Source organism: Vombatus ursinus, unplaced genomic scaffold, assembly GCF_900497805.2.
Source record: "Vombatus ursinus unplaced genomic scaffold, bare-nosed wombat genome assembly UNPS02014812.1, whole genome shotgun sequence".
Lineage (NCBI taxonomy): Eukaryota > Metazoa > Chordata > Mammalia > Diprotodontia > Vombatidae > Vombatus > Vombatus ursinus.
In genome coordinates, this window is record NW_020954590.1 from 87,685,759 (window position 1) to 87,704,973 (window position 19,215).

Genomic DNA, 19,215 nt, shown 5'->3' on the forward strand with positions numbered 1-19,215 from the left:
TCCTAAGTCCTCTACCCTTTAATATTCCTACTTCTACCTCCCTCCTCACCTCTATTATCATCCACAAGGGGATGTGGATTTTTAAACGTTTTAAAATTTATAGTTTAAATTTCAAAAGACTTATGATGGAAAATGCCATCCACCTTCAGAGAAAGACTTGATGAAGTCTGAACGTACCTCAAAGCATACTATTTTCACTTTCTTTGTTTTTTTTGTGTGTTTTTTTTTCCTTTTGTTCAGTTTCTTCTTTCACAACACAGCTTACGTGGAAATATGTTTAACATGATTGCACACATATAACCTATATCAATCAAATGGTTTGCTATAATGGGGACAGCGGAGAAGAGGGAAGGAGAAAAATTTGGAACTCAAAATCTTATTAAAAAATTAATGTTGAAAACTGTCTTTATATGTAATTGGAAAAAATAAAATACTATTTACATAAAATTTATAGTCTAGTTTTCCAGTGTCACTCAGCTTGCCTGAGGATCATTAGTAGCAATGTGGCTGAGGAAATATAATTGCTAAATTAAGCAAAATTTAATTAGAAAGTAAATCTGGTGTTGCTAAAAATCATTTGACATCTGAATGCATTAGTCAGGTTTGTATTTGCTATGCCCCTATCTGTATATTACTAATGATATTCCCAAATAGTCATAAATGTCTAATGCTATATTCTGTCATTTGTACTTAAAGGAAAACATGTCCAATTTATTGTCAAATCCTCTTAAATCTATTTTCAAAATATCTCTTGTATAGGCCCCTTTCTTTCCTTTGAGACACACCTAGACTATCACAATAGCCTGATGGTGGGTCTGCTTGCCTCAAGTCTCCAGTCCACTGTCTACTCACCTGTTCAAGTGATCTTCCTAAAGTTCAGGTATAACCATGTCACCACCCTATTCAATAAGCTCCTTTGGCTCTCTAGCACCTCCAGAGGTGGCAAAGTGGTACAGCAGATAGAGTACTTGGCCTAGGGTCAAGACTTCAAATCCAGGCTCAGACGATCATTAATTGTCTGATCCTGGGCCAAGTCATTTCATCTCAGCCTCAGTTTCCTTATCTATCTTGTTTTACCTTACTCCTCACCACATACTCTGTGATCCAATGACACTGACCCTCTTGCTGCTCCTCATACAAACACTCCTTGCAGCTCTGAAAATTTTCACGGGCTGTCTCCAATGCCTGGATTTTTTTTTTCATCCTCAGCTCCATCTCCAGAGCCTGTCTTCTAGTCCTAGCTAAAATCTTATCTTCTACAAGAAGCCTTTCCCAATCCCCTTTAATGTTAGTGCCTTCCTTTTATTGATTATCTCTAATTTACCCTGTATATACCTTGTTTGTACATAGTTGACTCCACCCCTCCAGGCCCTCCCTCCCCACTGAAGTGCCTGGCACTTATTAAGAGTTCAATAAATGTTTGTTGACTTGATACTTTAATTTTTCAAAAGCTTACTTTTAAAATGTAAAGAACTATAAAATTAATATGTTACAACTATCTCAGTCTTGGGCTCCCCAATCACTAAACTAGAGTAAATCCCCAAATGCACAGTCCCTCAAAGCTACTTTTCCTGGTTATTATTCCATCACATCTAAAAGCAATTAGTTGAACTATAAAATCAATTTTGTAATCATCAATTTAATATCACCTGCTCTCCCCACCCCATGCGGAGGAATAGGACATGCCTACTACATTCAGGGCCAAGAATAAAAACAGGCCTCAAATATACAATTACTGATAAGAAGGCATAGAGTGCTAATAAAGATTTTATATGCTGAAAAGTTAGAATATGCTATGGACCCACTGTGGAAAGAAGAAGTCAATGCAAATCACTAAGAAGTAGTAAGAGGAAGAAAAATGAGCTTGGCCAGGGAAAGTGTCAAAGGAAAAATTATAATGAAGCGCATATGACTTCTGAAGTCATGCTTAACCTGAGAATATCAGAGGAGAAAAATACGACATTGGCTTGGCAGGATGGGGGGTGGAGGGCAGGGAGAAGTCCAAAGGATTTCGGCAATCACTAGAAAAACATATGTAATCGTTTAAATTTCAACTCTTCTATCTGTGAAGCAGTGTGATAACATGGATAGTGCGCTGGCCATGTTATCAGCAAGAACTGGCTTCCCATCCTGCCTATGATACATCCTGGCCATGTGACTGTGCGAAAATCATTGAATCCTTTACTGCAGATGAGCTGCTGATTTTTATCACTGAAGGGAGTTCCCCAACCAAGAAGCCCTCCACAGCAATTAAAAGTATACATGTATGTTGTTATGTAGTAATAATGTTCATGACTGCTAGTAAAAGTTCATGATTAGGAAAATAAGTTAATAACATGATCATGCTTTACCTTTATGTTTGTTTGTGTCCATTCATAGACTGTAATAACATGAATAGGATATAGGATGAATTCGTAAAAGTCGGCTAACTAGTACACTGAATACAGCACTGGGTCTGGAGTTGAGAAGATCTGAGTTCAAATTCTGCCTCAGACACCTACTAGTTATATGACCCTGGGCAAGTCACTTAACCTCTGATTGCCTCAGTTTCCTCAACTATTAAATGGTAATAATAATAGCAATTATTAGGATTAATCTGAAGATCAAGTGAGCTACTATTTGTAAAGCACTCAGCATGGTTTCTGGCACATAGTAGGTACTATGTAAATGCTACCTATCATCATCATCATCATCATCATCATTACCATAAGACAGAAGTGGGAGAATGCAAGTTTTGTACTCTCAATGGAAAATACTAACAAAAGAGGGAACTGAATCAATAAAGCTTCATTCTATACATTTCAAAGGATTAGTATGTGACACCTAAACTGCTCATAATGTAGAACAGGTTTTCATCAGCCAAAATAGAATGAAATAATTCCTAATAAGGTATAGAAATGCTTCCCCCCTCATCTGCAGCCCTATGGAGAAGAGGCCTACCATCCTCACTATCACCAATAACAATGGCTGGCCGACCAACTTCCATACAACGCCTGAGACAATTTTGTGTACAGAAATATTCAAAGAAGTACCAATTCATTAGATTAGAACCTCATCATAAATAAATTCTACATGTATTATGTGAAAAAAAATCAACATAATTGCAATTTGGGAAAACAAATTTAACTTGATCCATATCATATTCTCTACTATTGTAATGGGGAGTGATAGAAAGCAGAAGTTGCAGATATCAGGAGATTCATGTGGTAAACAGATGCATTTGATTTAAATGCAGAGATGGAAAAAAATCAATTCTAGTAACTTAAAATAGGAAGACAAGACAGTTAATATATTAGCTGAAACTTTTATTTAACAAATATCAAAATGTCAACTTAACAAGTCCTAGATAGGAGAGTCATGGATACAGAGTAGTTCATTTAAAAAAGATACGGGCAGGTAAAGAAGGTTAAAGTGCTTTGAGGCTGCAGGGAAATCCCTTCCAGCTCTACACCTATCTATGCATGATCAATGCACCTGTGACTAAGAAGGTGAGAGTCTTGCTATATTATGCCATGGTCAAACCACATCTGCAATACTGTGTTAATTTCTGGGAGTTACATTTTAAGGTTGTGTTTATCCTTTGTACTCGAAGAAGACCAATGACATCACAATGTTGGGGGTCAAGATATAGTGTGTTCAACTGTGGCTGACCAGTTCAATATGAGCTTGGAAGGCTCTGCCACAGGTTGGGTACAAACAATCCACATGAACATTCGGGAAGGCGATGTCTCTAGATTTGTGCATCTCAAGTTTCCTCTATGTTACTGGGATTCTGCTTTGCATAGCACCTTCTTTGATGCTGGCACGCCATGCTGGGCAGTCTTGTGCCAGTGTCTCCCATGTCTTACAAGCTCTTCAGAGAGACTTTGAGAGCTTCCTTGGACCACCCACTTCTTCCAGAGAGCACTGATAAATTATAGAGTATCCAGAAGGACAAACAGGATAGTGAAGATCCAGATTCATGCCAAATGAAGATCTATTGGAGGAACTAGGGTGATTTTGCTTGATAAAGAGAAGACTTAGGAAGAACACAGCTGTCTTTAATTACAATGGCTGCTACTTGTTTTGCTTGGCTGAAAAAGACAGACCTAGGAACGAGTGGAAGAAGTAAACAGGGAAATATAAGGAAAAATATTTCTAACATTTAGTATCATCCGAAAGTGGAATGGCTGCCTCTGGAGATGGTGGATTTCCTCTCATAGGAAGTGTCTGAGCAAAGGCTGGATGACCACATGTTACATATACAATAAAGGAGATTGTTGTTTAGTTACAGATTGACTTCTGAGACAACTGTGACATTCTGTAGCTTACATAGTCTCTAATAATTATTAAAAAAAAATTTGGGAAGGATTTATAATCATGAATGTTCATAACTGTAACAATTACCTTCAAATTATTTTGTATTCCAATTCAATTAGGAGGCAAGAGCTAGAACCAAGGCCATTACATACAATGGACCAATAGGAGCACCACTAGTAGTCTGGCTACCGTATATTTATATTTATATTATATTTGCATATTATATTGTACATCTTGTTGTCTCCTCAGATAGAACGTAAACTCCTTAGGGGCAAGAAGTGTTTCATTTTTATCTTGGTATACTCAATTCAGTGCCTGGAGTATAGTAGGCACATAATCAATGCTTGTTGATTGAATGAATGAAGATGAGTAATGTGCAATTAGGCTGGAGAAGCTGGAACAAGATTATGAAGAATGTTAAGTACCAAGCTAAATAGTTTATCTTAGAGACAAGAGAGCACCCTTAAACATTTTTGAGCAAGAGAGTGACCCAGGATCAGACCTATCTAACAGGAAGGTATTTGGCAACCGTGTGAAGCTTGAAGCAAGGAGAGCAAGAAATAGGCTGTAACACAGTCCAGGCCGGATGTAATGAGATGCCAACAGAGAATGGTGGCAGTAAATGAATTGAGAAAAAAAGAATGCATTTATGATTTGAAGTAAAGGTAAAACAGGACGTGACAACAGATTTTACATGAAAAATAAGGGGAAAGGATGAATCAAGAGTGATGCTGATGTTTTGAGCCTAGGTGACAGAAATAGGAAAGAAGGGCCAAATTCAGAGGGAATATGATAAATTCAGTTTTGAGTATATTGAGTTTGAAGCACCAGCAGCATACACATGACAAAGTCCAGTATTACTGGAGTTCAGTCAGTGGAGAAATTAGGACTAGAGATCATGGTCTTTAGAAGCAATGTGGCATAGTGGATATAGAGTTGGACATGGTCAGAATCAGGAAAATCTGGGTTCAAATCCTGCTTTACACACTGTGTGAACCTAAGCAAGTCACTTAACCTTTCGCGTGACAGTTTCCTCATCTGTGAAATGGGGATGATAACAATTACATGTACTTTAAAAGGTTCAAATGAGGATCAAATGAAATAAAACATGGAAAGCACTCTGCTAACCTTAAAGTACTATAAAAATGTCAGCAATTATGATTTAGTCAACAAGAACACCAAGTCAGAAGACCAAGGTTCAACTGCCAGTTCTGACATTTATTAGCTCTATGACCTCAAGTCACTTAATTTCTTTGTGCCTCAGTTTCTTTAATAAGTTAACAAGCACTTAGTAAGCACGTACTAAGAATGAAGTACAGTGCTAAGAACTGGTGATACAAACAAAAGTGAAAAACAGTCCCTGACTTCAGGGTTATAGCAATTGTGCATATAGTTTTCCTTGTTCTGGTTACCTCACTGCTCTACACCATTTTATAGAAGCATTCCCATGTTTTTCTACTTTCTTAATACCCATTTTTTACTATGATACAACTGTTAATTCCACTGTAGCCATATACCAAAATTTGTTTATAGTCATTTCCCAATCAATGGGCACTATATTGTTCTTAGTTCTTTGTTACCACAAAAAGTTTCATTATGAATATTTTAGTTTGCATAGGACCTTTCAGCTTGTTTGATAGCCTTAGGATATGGACACAATTTAGTATTTTTAAAACACAATTCTATAGTTTTCCAGAATGGCTGGGGCCAATGCACAGTTTTGTTAACAGGATATTAGTGTTACTATCTTTCCACAGTCCCCAACATTATCTATTTCCATCTTTTGTCATTTTTGTCAGTATTATTTGTGCTCACATAAATCAGGTGGTAGTGGCAGTCAATCATTTTCATAAGGCTTTGGAGGCTTTTGTATATCTTGTGTATAAATGCCTTAAAAGAAAAAATGGACCTTTCTTGTTATCAGTTCACAAATAGTTTCCTCAATACTCGAGCACAGAATCACTAACCACCCCTTCTTCTCACTTTTACTCTATGATTTACTCACAAGTCACCCTCCTTGCTAAAAACCCATGCTCCCCTCAACTTGCCCAACTCTTTGTCCCAACAAATAATGCTTAAGATTCCATCAATGTCACAAAAACCGAGGTTATTTCTGTTGCCAATGTTAAGATCCTGTTTTGTTGCCTGAGAACATTACTAATAATACGGCTTTCAAATTCATAAAATTTCTCTTTACTAAAGCTCAGCTTTTTCAGGCTCAGACTAAATTCTTTTAAACTATAAGTTAGTTCTAATTTGCATCATTATCTAATAATCCATCCCAACAAGTAAAAGCAGAATGGCTCAAATTACTGTTATCTTTCTCAACTCAATAAGTATTTACAATATGCAAGACACTGTGCTAGGCACTGGGGAGACAATTTTTTTTGTTTTTTTTTGGCTAGGCAATGGGGTTAAATGACTCACCCAGGGTCACACAGGTAGTAAGTGTTATGTGTCTGGGCTGGATTTGAACTCAGGTCCTCCTGAATACAGGGCCAGTGCTCTATCCACTGCACCACCTAGACAATTTTTTTTTTTTAAAACAGTTTCTGTCTTCCAGGTACTTAACATTCCACTGAGGGTGGAAAAGACAATATATAAATCACAAAGACTTAAAGTAAATACAAGATAATTTGATGAGGAAAATTGCACTAACAAGCAGAGGTATCAGAAAGATTTTCCATAGGAGGTGGTACCCAAGTTGAGCCTTGAAGGAGGGTAGGGACTCTTAAGAGGAAAAGATGGGGAAAGATTACTTTCTAGGTAGGTGGGACCACTTGTACAAAGGAAGGCTTGAAGGTGAAAGACAGAATACTGAGGAGGCCATTTTGGCTGGAACTTGGAATTGTTTCATTCTTTGTATTTTAGCACCTAGCACAGTAAGTACTTAATAAATACTTGTTGATTAACTGATTGAAAAGTAGGCTGGAGCCAGATTTTAAATGCCTCCTAAGTGTTGCTCCAATGATTCATCATGGCATAAAGTGACCCTCAGCTTTCAAAACATTTAACAGTAGCTCAATTCTGGCAGGTTGCTACTAAGATACAAAAATTTCAGAAACATATCCAGTGATAGACTTTGTTGTCCAAGGGCCAACCCAGCCTTAGGAAAGGCTTATAAATCACCAGAAGGCAGGCATGAAGGCTCTTTTTTTTGTCCTGCCAAAGCAATTATTTTTTCTTTACATTTCTCTATTCTATTCTAAAATAAGAGCTAAATGTGTGATAATGGCAAGCAATTTAATATAGGTCTAACCAGGGGTGGGGAATCTGTAGCCTCGAGGCCACATGTGGCCTTCCAGGTCCTTGGATGTGGCTTTTGATTTGTTCTGTGAGTTTGGGTTCAGTCAAAGGGCCACACTTGAGGATCTAGAGGGCCACATGTGGCTTTGAGGCCACAGGTTCCTCACCCCTGGCTAAGCTATTAGTGAACCAATTAAGAATGTGTACCAGGAACATCTCTAAGACCATAAATTACACTCTGGATTCTCAAAAGACAATACTGCTGGAATACAAGCTCTTGGAGGTCCTATCAAGTTGATGTAGACACAGTGAGGGACTATGATTTTATACAAAGACAAAAATCAAAGTCTGCCGTCAAGTAGCTTACAATCTAGTGAAAAGACAACACATGTATGAAAACACGTACAACATAAGTAACAGACAGTTTTGAGGGCAGCATGATATTGTGGGGGTAAGAGAGAAAGACATATAGCCTTAGAGTCAGGAAGATTAGGATTCAAGCATCATCTCTGATAGAGCCTTATTATCCCTCATCCCCCTTCTTACACTCTATAGTTTAGCCAAACTGACATGCTTGTTATATGTGAAACCAAGATAGAGAAAAAAAAAAAAGTAGTAGTAGTATCCTTGGAGGCTTGGAGAAGCCAATAAATGAACTGGTAGAATGTGCTTTATGGTGTTCTAAAGGGCAACAAGAAGAAACCTTTCTTTTCCCACAGGCAATTTGGGTTAAGTGACTTGCCCAGGGTCACACAGCTGTAAGTGTCAAGTGTTTGGTCTGAGGCCGGATTTGAACTCGGGTCCTCCTGACTGCAGGTCCGGTGCTCTATCCCCTGTGCCACCTAGCTGCCCCAGAAGCAACCTTTCTTGGGGTATTTGGTCAGCTTATATTTCCATATTCTTGATAAGTACGTATAAAAGAAGATCATCAGGAAAATAATTATGGCTTATATGCCAAAATCTGTTGCTGCAGATAAAGTGGCAGAAAATCGATGAAGAATTGAATAAGATGCTCCAAACGAAATCAGGATAATACTTTGGAACTAAGTGAATTCAGTGTAAAAGAAGGATAGGAAGGATGGCAAAAATGTATGCTAAACTATAGTGCTCAGTATTAAAAAAATAATGAGGTCAAAGGCTCAGTCTTATCAAAAGCTTCATGCCTAACTATTAATTGATCCATAAACATTTATTAAGTGCCTACTACATGCCATACATCATGAATACTTTTTTTTCAATCAGTAGCTAAAGGATATGGTGAAAACTAAATAAGCATCATTTAGAAATGAAAAGGGTAAAAATTTAAGACAGTTACCACTGCGAGTAACTTCTGAATCACTTATCAGTGTATAGTAATGCCATCAACATGATCAAAATCATTATCAAATTAAAAAATAAGCATAAAAATGAGAATATGGCATGCAATTAAAACAGTTTTTACATAACTTAAACAGGCTATTGAAAAATAAAATAAAAATTAAACAAGCTACTGAAAAATGCAAAATGGATAAAACATACATTGCCACTATTACCATTTTCTAAGTAAGTTTAGCTAATGAAAATCAATTGTCATAAAAAGGAAGCCAAAATAGCCCAGAAATCACCTCAGTTAGCAAATATTTGACCTCCTCAATAAATGGGGAGCTATGTCTGCAAAGAATAACATTTATCTTCTGCCTTTTGGAATATCATATTCCAAGGTCTTTGCTCTTTAAAAATAGTAGCAGCTATATCTTGTGTGATCCTCACCATGGCTTTTTGGTGCCAGAATTCTTTTTGGTTGCTTGGAGTATTTCTTCTGTGACACGCGAACTCCAGATTTTGGCTATGAAGTTCCTCGAAGTTTTCCTTTTGAAGTATCTTTCAGCAGGTGACCAGAGAATTCTATTTTGCCCTCTGGTCCTAACAGATCTGGACAGTTTTATTTCATGATTTCTTGAATTATGATGCCCAGTATACTTTTCTGATCATAGCATTTAGGCAGTATGATATCAATCCCATGTTCTCTCTCCTTGATCTGTTTTCCAGATCAGTTATTTTAAATGAGATACTGTACTGTTTTTTTAGTCTTTCGACTAACATTTCTTCCTGTCTCATGGAGTCATTCATTTCTGTTTGATCTTTTAATTTTCAAAGAATCTGTTTCTGTGAGGTTTTATACCTCCTGTGCTAAACTAATTCTACTTGCCAGTGTTCCCTCTACAACTGTCATTTTGTTTCCAATTCTTTCCTCTATGACTTACTTTATTTATAAAATCATTTTAATTTAAAAATAATCTCTCTTTATTTCTTGGAGGAATTCTAGTTGAATTTATGTCCAAGTTATTTGTCTTTGAAGCTTTGCACGTAGATGTTCTGGAGTCATGTTTCTGGAGTCTTCTTCTGGGTTTGTGTCTTTGGTTTATCTCCTTGTCACCTAAGATTTCTTTATGGTGGGGATCATTTTTCATTTACTTATTTCATCCAACCTTACTTTCTGAATGGGTATTCTGTCTTAAGGCCAGCCTCTAAACATTTCTGGAAGGAAATGTTTGTGCTTTGCTTAGATCTATTTTCTATTCTCTTGGCTCTGCTGCTGCTTTCTCGGGATACTGCATGCTGTATTCTTCAAAGATCTCCAAGAACACAGCTTAGACTGCAAGCTCTGAGTATGCGCTAAGCTTTCAGATCCAGAGTAATGTCTGATTGTTGCCTTCCTGGTCTGAGCTTCGCAGACCTGGTTTAGGTCTGGGCAAAACAACTGTGGGCTGGCTCCCGGTTGGAGCTCCAATAGACAAGTGCTTGCCCTAGCTCCCATCAGTTAGCCAGAAGGCTCTACAGATTTCAGACTAGGATAAGAGCTGAATCAGAGAACACACTTAGGGTTCAAAGAAACACAGATGCTGGTCACTTCAGTTTCTGCTCCTTGCCTTGGACATAGCCTCAGGCTAAGTACTACTTCTTGCCCCGGATCACCACTCCAGGAGCAAATCCTTTCTTCAGTCTGCACTGGATCTGTGGCATAGTTCTAGAGTATGAGTAGCAGAGCTACCAGCTGGCACCATTTTCTGTTCCCAGATTAGTAGCAGGCCTAGCCCTGTAAGATACAGGACCTCTCTTGACCCTAATGCACAGATGCAGACCTTGGTTCAATTTCTATGCTGAACATCTGACACAGGGCCACCCTTCTGTCTAGACATCATTCCCAGTTCCATAGATCGCCATCTCTTATGCTGAGTTGGACTAGAAAAATGACTCAAGTGTGATTTTTTTCCCTCAGATTTTCTTATCAGGCCATAATCTGATGCTTTTTCGAGGTCTTTTTAAAGTAGGCAGCTAGGTGGTACAGTGGATAGAATTCTGGGCCTACAAAAGGAAGACATGAATTCAAATCCCTCCTTAGAAATCTACTAGCTACATGACTCTGGACAAGTCACTTAACCTATTTTCCTTGGTATCCTCACCAGTAAAATATAAATAAAAATAGCATCTACCTTCTAGGGTTGTTGTGAAGGTAAAATGAATTATTTGTAAAAGTGCTTTGCAATTATATAAATGCTTAGTTATCATTATCAGCAGTAGTAGTTGCAGCAGCAGTAGTAGTAACAGCAGCAGCAGTAGTAGTAACAGCAGCAGCAAAGTAGTAGTAGTACATGGTGGTGGTATCGTCGCGGTCATCACTGTTGTTGAGATCTGAACTGTAACCACTTCATTATACTTTGCCTTCTTGGTTGGTCTCCAGTAAATTTCTTGTTAAAATCTAAGCTGGTTGGTGATTGTCTGCGTATCATATCACTCTCAGCTGACAAATCGCATTTTTTAAAACCATTTAACATTAACTTTTACAAACGGATATTTACTTCAAAGATATAGCAAGAGCAAATGTACAAACATTCTCCTCCTCAACACCTTGGGGCATAACCCCCCCCATGTCATCTGCGAACAGGGGTGGGAATTAAACTCTAAACTTAGGTCAGTTTCTACAGAGCATCATTCCCACCAAATTAATGTCCAAAAGAGGCATTGCTGCCAAATAGGTCCTTGTTTCAGGTTTTGCTGGTGGGGATATAAAAGGTCACTCCCAAAGATCACGCCTTGATGCACAGGCTATCAATGAGACACTGGTGGGAAAACCTAGCCTGATTGTGGTTCACTTCTCCAACCTCAAAGATCAGGGACTACATCTTGTACTTAAGAATGGAAAAGAATGAACAAAAAGGCTGAAAACCTAGGCTTATTTCTCACAGGGGAAGAAGGCCTAAAAGCCCTTCCCTTTATATCACACCAGATGCCATTACAACACGAGTGGGCAGCTGAAGAAAATGAAGCCAAGAGGGCTGGTTGAAGCCAACTAGGGACTTTAAAATTCTTATTAACTACTACTGATTATGCAGTTAGTGAAATAGAACATCAATGCCATCTCCACAGCCTCTCTCAGGAACTTTGTTGAAACAACATCAGGACTATGGGAGAAGCAGGCATCTGGTCTCTCAGATACTTTGTGCAAGTCCCAGGCTTCCATTCCATGTTTCTTTATGCTCTCTTAAAAGTTACAAAAAAATGTTCTCAAAAAATTACTCAGCAATTTAAGTTTTAAATGACTTCATTTTTAAGAAAGAGATATATATGAAAGGGCTATAGTATTATAGCTATGCTTTTGCTTTGAAAATACCACGTTTACCAAAGACCCCAGCTTCTGGGATAAGAACCCACTCTTTGGAAAAGAACTGCTGGGAAAACTGGAAAAGAGTATGGCAGAAACTAGGCATAGACCAAAATCTCACACCATATACCAAAATAAAAGTCAAAATGGGTACATCATTTAGCTATAAAGGCTGATACTATAAGCAAACTGAGAGAGCAAGGAATAGTTTACCTGTCAGATCTATGGAGAACAGAAGAATTCATGACCAAACAAGAGACAGAGAACATTACGAAAAGCAAAATAGATAATTTTGATTACATTAAATTGAAAAGTTTTTGAACAAACAAAGCCAATGCAACTAAGATTAGAAGGAAGGTAGAAAATTGGGAAAGAATTTTTACAACCAGTCTCTCTGATAAGGGCCTCATTTCTAAAATATATAGAGAATTAAGTCAAATTTATAAGAATGCAAGCCATTCCCCAATTGATAAGCGCTCAAAGGATATGAACAGACAGCTCTCAGATGAAGAAATTAAAGCCATCTATAGTCATATGAAAACATGCTCTAACTCACTATTGATTAGAGAAATGCAAATCAAAACAACTCTGAGGTACCACATCACACCTATCAGAATGGCCAATATGACAAAACAGGAAAATGATAAATGTTGGAGAAGATGTGGGAAAATTGGAACACTAATACATTGTTGGCAGAGTTGTGAAATGATCCAACCATTCTGGAGAGCAATTTGGAACTATGCCCAAAGGGCTATAAAAATGTGCATATGCTTTGACCCAGCAATAGCACTTTTAGGGCTATATCCCAAAGAGATCACACAAATGGGAAAAAGACCTACGTGGACAAAAATATTCATAGCAGCTCTTTTTGTAGTGGCAAAGAATTGGAAATTGAGAGGATGCCCATCAACTGGGGAATGGCTGAGCAAGTTGCGGTTATATGAATGTGATGGAATACTGTGCTATAAGAAATGATGAACAGGCTGACTTCACAAAAACCTGGAAAGACTTGTATGGTCTTATGCTGAGTGAAGTGAGCAGAACCAAGAGAACATTGTACACAATAACAGCCATGTTGTGTGATGACTAATATTGATAAACTTAACCCTTCCTGGCAATACAACGATCTAAGACATCTCCAGAGGCCTTGTGATGGAAAATGCTATCCACACCCAAAGAAAGAACTATGGAAGCCAAATTGTTATTTTTTTCTCTTCTGTTGAGTTTTATTTCCTCTTTCTGATGGTTCCTCCCATTGATTTTAATTTCTACTTACAACATCACTAATGTGAAAATATGTTTAATATGAATGTAAATGTATAGCCTAAAAAAAAATATACCATGTTTCAACTTTGTCACTTCACTCCTAAATCCACTGTTGCTTATATAATTCAATCAATCAACCATTCAGAAATTCTTATCAGGCATTTACATTTATTATGTCCAACTAGTTATAATAAGCTAATTGAGTTCAGAAAAGCATATTTTAAGTTATGCTAAGCTTAAACATTCAATATTCTTTAAACATAGGTCTGAATAGATAAGCTCACTGAGAGAACATATTGCCTCAATTTTGTATTTATATTCTCAGCACTTAGCACAGTAACTGATACATAGCAAGCATTTAATAAATACTTGATGACTGATACCTGTGTATAACAAATGTCTGTAAAACAAATACCATTTAGTATCAGAGATTTAGGCCCTTAAGAGATCATTTAATCTAACACTTTTAATCTACAGATGAGGAATTGCACTATTACAATATGATGCTATAGTCTGAAAACCTTAGAGTCAACTAAAAAAATAACTTCAGCAAAATCACAGGATTCAAAATAAACACTCAGAAATCATCAAAACTTATCCTGATTATTTATTTAGAATCTTAAATCCCTTTCTACTAAGAACTGAAAAGATACTTCTTTCATATTGTTATTTTTTTAAACGCCCTAATACAAGGGTGTTATTGCTTTGAAAATCTGCAATTTATGTTGCTGAAATAATACGAAAGTTAAAATTTCTAGTTTTTAAAAAAGCCTCAATGAGAAGTATTTTTTCAACTGCTATACTTACAGTGAAAAATACGAAAATCAATGTATGGATGAGAACCTCTTCTTTCTGATTCAAATCCTGCCCGACTCCTTACTCGTACATCTCCTAGATAGGGTCAAGAATAAAATAGAAGCTTGCAAGACTGTAGAGATAAATACACAAATGAAAAGAAGCTGCTGTCAGCAATACACAGCAGTCTCAAAATTAGTGATCTACACAACTTATCTAGTAATGATTTCTATGGGTCAAGTAGCTAAAAACATTGACAGAACTCATTTCTAAGGATAGTCTACTGTGATTTTTATATTACAAGAAATCCCAGGAATTTATTATATTATTTGTTTTAAGGTATGATGTCTTAAAGGAGTTAAACACAAATGGATGATAATCCTATTTCTATAAAATGAGCACAAATTGCTTCTGAATCTCCTAGAACAAAAAACCCAGCTAAACTAATGCAAATTTGTTAAATGTCAAAACAATGGTTAGCACAGAAAAATTTACTTCAATAAATCCAAGATTTAAGCACAATGTATGAGTTGTTTTAAAGTTAAATATCTTATCTGCTACTTTATCAATTTATAGCTAAATTTTAGTGAGTTTATGTAAGACAAAAAAATTGATTATTCAGAGTACAATAGCACTCATTAGTTTTATCATTCTAGAAGTACTAAATCATATGACTGATCTGAACAAAGAAATATAAAATACAAAGCAGTTTTAAAAGTTCCTTGTCTTCTAAGTTTATCTAACAGAGGTAAAATTCCACACATTATAGGGGAAAAAAGTATCTTCTGTGATTATATTTGCTACTGCAGTGAATATAATAAACAGTGTATTTTTTTTCTGTTGATTAGGAAGTATGTTTGCAATAAAGAAACTGATTTTGGTGGGTTTGAAGTGGATTTATTACTTCATGATGATCTCGCACATGTTTTCGTAACTCCAAATACTCAGGTAAGTCCTTTAGAAATAAAAGTTGATTTTTTAAAGGAAAATTATTTTACTGGTTAGTGAAAAATCAATTTACTTTTTCTTAAGCCTACTCCTAAACTAACATGGATCTCAAACCCTTATGTCCTAGGGACTTACCTAAGGCATATGCTAAATGATTTCACCCAGTATATCATAGCTCCTAATTGTCAGAGGCAAAGTTTGAATCCCACTGATTGAGACCCAGTATTTTATGAATACTTGGCCTTTACACTATCACAGCAAGGCAATCAACAGATGGCGACATACACATAATTCTCAGGACATAGAGATCTCAGTTAAAGAGCACCTGTTTCTGATAAGAATAGGCCAGTTATGATTGTATTTACACAGAATTCTTACAAATAATGATCCTAGAAATCATAACTATTGAGTCAGAGTCCTTAACCTTAAAATGAGGGTACTATATTAGATTAAATCTAGGTTCTCTTACATCTCCAAGATTTTCTTGATTCTAATGAATGGCTCATTTTAGAATTAGAGTGGATTAAAACTTATGAATGAAAAGAAACAAATCTAAACTCAAATTAACATTTTCTTCCACAAGTAAACAAATTAAATCTATCAATTTGTGTTTTACAATATACATAAACATCTTAGAAAGCACTTGGTAATTATAAAATGAAAGGAGCATCTCATCAGGTCTGACTGGCACTCATACGTGAATTCTTAATATCTATACATCAAGGACTCATAATTTCATTAATTCAAGTACTGCCTTCACCAAGAAAGATTACAACTACTCTAACTTTTAGCAGACAGCCTTCATAAGTTGTTATGATCAAAAACAGCTAACATCTAGTACGCTGTTGGTATTAAACTTAAATACCGGAGTTGTGTCCACTTCCCAGTATGACTTTGCAGGATCAGACAGCAATAACAGAAAGTTAAGGGTGATTATATATTAATAACAGATACTAGGCACTGATATGAATGCTTACAGATTAGGAAGAGCAAGTTTCAGTCAGCTAACAATATTAATTGACTTCTAAAAGAATAAACTTCAACATTACTATTTTATAGAAACACTCCTTTCCTTTCTTGCCAGGTAACTTTTTAAGGAAAAAGTTTTTTTTTAAAAAAGTCAGATACCCTGACAGTAAAATATTTACTGAGTTCTAGGATAAAGCCTTAACTGCAGAAAAAAAAAAAAAGAGCAGACCACATATAACACGGATACTAACCAGTCACATTCTTTATAGATCCAAACAATAGTTTGGAGAGTTTCAGAGTTACTCAACCAATAAGCATTTTTAAGGATAAATGATATTCAGAATACATCTGCTGATAAGAATTTAAATTTGCAGGCTCCTTTTCTTTTTTGATACATCAAAGTGAGTCACATTCAATTTTTTCAACATAGTTTGGTGTTTGTGTTGTAGTGAAAAGGAGATGGTCCAAAAAGTGAGAGTTTACACAAATATACAGGCAGATAAACCAATAAAGAAGATCTGTTTTTAGATCTGTTGATTTATCTGCCTAGTGCTAGATCTTTATTCAGACTTCCTCTGCTTACTTCCTGGTGTTTCAGCTTTCTTTCTGTATTACCACTCACTCTTTGGGCTCTCCTTTCCACTGCAATACAAATACCCTTTCATGCTGAAGGGGTCAGCTGGGCCCAGGCCCATGCACTGAGAAACCTCTTGGGAGACAGTATTGGCCTCAAATGCTTTGTTAGACTTTATACTTGCCTCCTTCCAGCCTTTGGTTTTAAACACTATGTGCACTTTTGCTGCACTTCTCAAAAGATTTCAATTTACCATTCCCAACCTTTCCTTTGACTAGCTGGGTATAATTACTGCCTGTTGCTTCTTGAAGAGTCAGGAAGGTTCATTATCATCGAAGATTCCTATAGGAGAACCCTTAATCACAAGCCCCTTCATATGTCTTGCTCAATAACGTGAGCAGGTAGTTATCAGTTGGAGATAAAGATACTGAATGAGAATTCTAAGTATTGAGTTCTCCAGAATTAATTCATGATGTGCACAGTGGAGGCAGATTCAGGGGCGGGGATTCCCAGTCTTTTTATCTTGTGGTTTTATCTTGTGGATTCAATTATAATTACTCTATGTCTGTTAATGCTTTCCAATAAGGTTTGGGATCTGGAAAACTTTGCAGCAAAGTTCAGCCATCTTGCTGGTGATGTGAAGGTCTAATCTATTCCATCTTCCATGTGATAGCCTTTCAAATGCTTGAAGATAACTAACTACCCACTAGCAGCTCAAACTCAGCATGTTCATCTTTCTTTCAAAACCTGTTCCTTCTGTAGACATCCCTCTTTTTGTCAGTGCCAAGCTTAGTATTCTATATTCAAAAATAGTATAATTATCTTTTACTCTTCTCTCACCTTTAATACTGCATCAGTTAATAAATCTTGTTGAATATATTTCAGCTATTTTTCTCATATCCATCTCTTTTCTTTTCTATTTCCAATCTAATATAGAGCCTCACTGCAGCCCATTTAGCCTATTGAAATAGTCCTCCAATTCATCCTAATACCAATGAAAGACTAATTCCTTATGCATTTTGCATTTCCCTGCCTTAGAATCTTCAGTGGTTCAGTGGTTCCCATTTACATAGAAAAGAAAAAAGTCACTAGCCTGACATTCAATCTACTGTATATTTCCAGTCTTATTTCATACTAATTTGCTTCACATATACTACAGTATAGCCAAATTGTCCATGCTATCTAAAGTACCTAAAATGAATGTTGCACCACCACCTCCCCAACCTTTATGTTTAATTCTAATCCTTTTAAATAACAGTACAAATTCCAAATCTTCCAGGAAGTATTCTCTGAACTCTGCTTCGCCCTTCCATAGAACTTTATTTCCCCTGTCCCTTAAGACTTCTATGTATTTTTTAAAAGTAGTTATCTGTGTATGGATGAATGAACCAATGGGGAAAAAAGCATTTATTAAGCACTACTTGCAAAATCCTGTGCTAAGCAATGGTGATACAAAAAATAAAATAGAAAACTAGGAAGGACAGGCAAAGAAGGATACAAAAGACAGTCCCTGCTCTCAAGGAGCTCACATTCTAATGGCAGAGACAACACATATAGTAAGTTTCAGCCTTAAATTAGATGGAAAAAGTCTCATGACCCTTAGGATACAGTGGCAAAATAGATGGCAATGCACTTAGTAATAATATTTATTCTTTATTGTCATTTAGATTGATAAAATCATCAGTTTCTAATGTTGAGCAATTTGACAGTGCCAACAACTGTGGTGGCAAAAACCTTCTTTTCCTGTTCTTCAGGAGTTTTGCAAAAGCAATTGAAAGGCTTATCTCCACTAGTGTTGCTTCCTGGGATGATGGCTCTGGGGCCTGAGCTTAAAGCAAGGCCAGTGGTCTAGGTCTTGCTGTGGGGCTCAGTGTCCTGGGCTATCTCTTTTAGGGTCCAAGGAAGGTGGTAGTCAAGGTAGTCGTGTTGGTTTTAATTGTCTGGCACTTGCTATTTCCTGTCTCTCCTTCAGGATATTTTTGCTGCTTCAGCTAGGCAGGTTTGTCTACCCTAGAGGTCAAGTAATTGGTAAGAATGGTTAGCCCCTTCTTCATAGGAGTTGCTTCTGTGGATAAGGGCTTTGGGTAGCATAAATCTCATCTTCCAACTAGACTGAAAGCTACATGAAGGCTGGGACTATATCTTAGGTAAATTTTGACTTTCACCAAAAGTTTGGTATAGTGCTATACACATAACAAATGGTTATTAAATGTTCGTTGAGGTGAATTGTTCTGCAGAGTAGACTTCAGTTCTTTTAAGGGTTCTGAATTCATTTGATATAATAGTTGATACCTTCGAAATAACAGAAGCTCTTGATATCCCAAGGAAGAACTTGATTCTGTGAATTTTTTTTCTAGAATATCCTAATAATTGAATTTTCCATAGATTATAATAAAACCTAGGAAATTTGAATAATACGTAATTATCTAATATTTTAGTAAACTCATTCAGTTACATGATCTCAGTGAAGGAAGAA

General features: G+C 36.6%; 1 protein-coding gene across 3 annotated transcripts in view; it reads right to left on the reverse strand.

Annotated features, from left to right (window-relative positions):
* LOC114054206 (high affinity cAMP-specific 3',5'-cyclic phosphodiesterase 7A) overlaps positions 1 to 19,215 on the reverse strand; it is a 141,220-nt gene that overhangs the window by 41,870 nt on the left and 80,135 nt on the right. For 2 of the 3 annotated variants that reach the window (XM_027877375.1, XM_027877376.1), the window contains exon 3: positions 14,261 to 14,344. The exons of the other annotated variant lie outside the window; for it this stretch is intronic. In XM_027877375.1, coding sequence (XP_027733176.1) covers positions 14,261 to 14,344 — 84 coding nt within the window. The remainder of the gene's footprint in view (positions 1 to 14,260; positions 14,345 to 19,215) is intronic. 3 annotated transcript variants of the gene reach the window in all.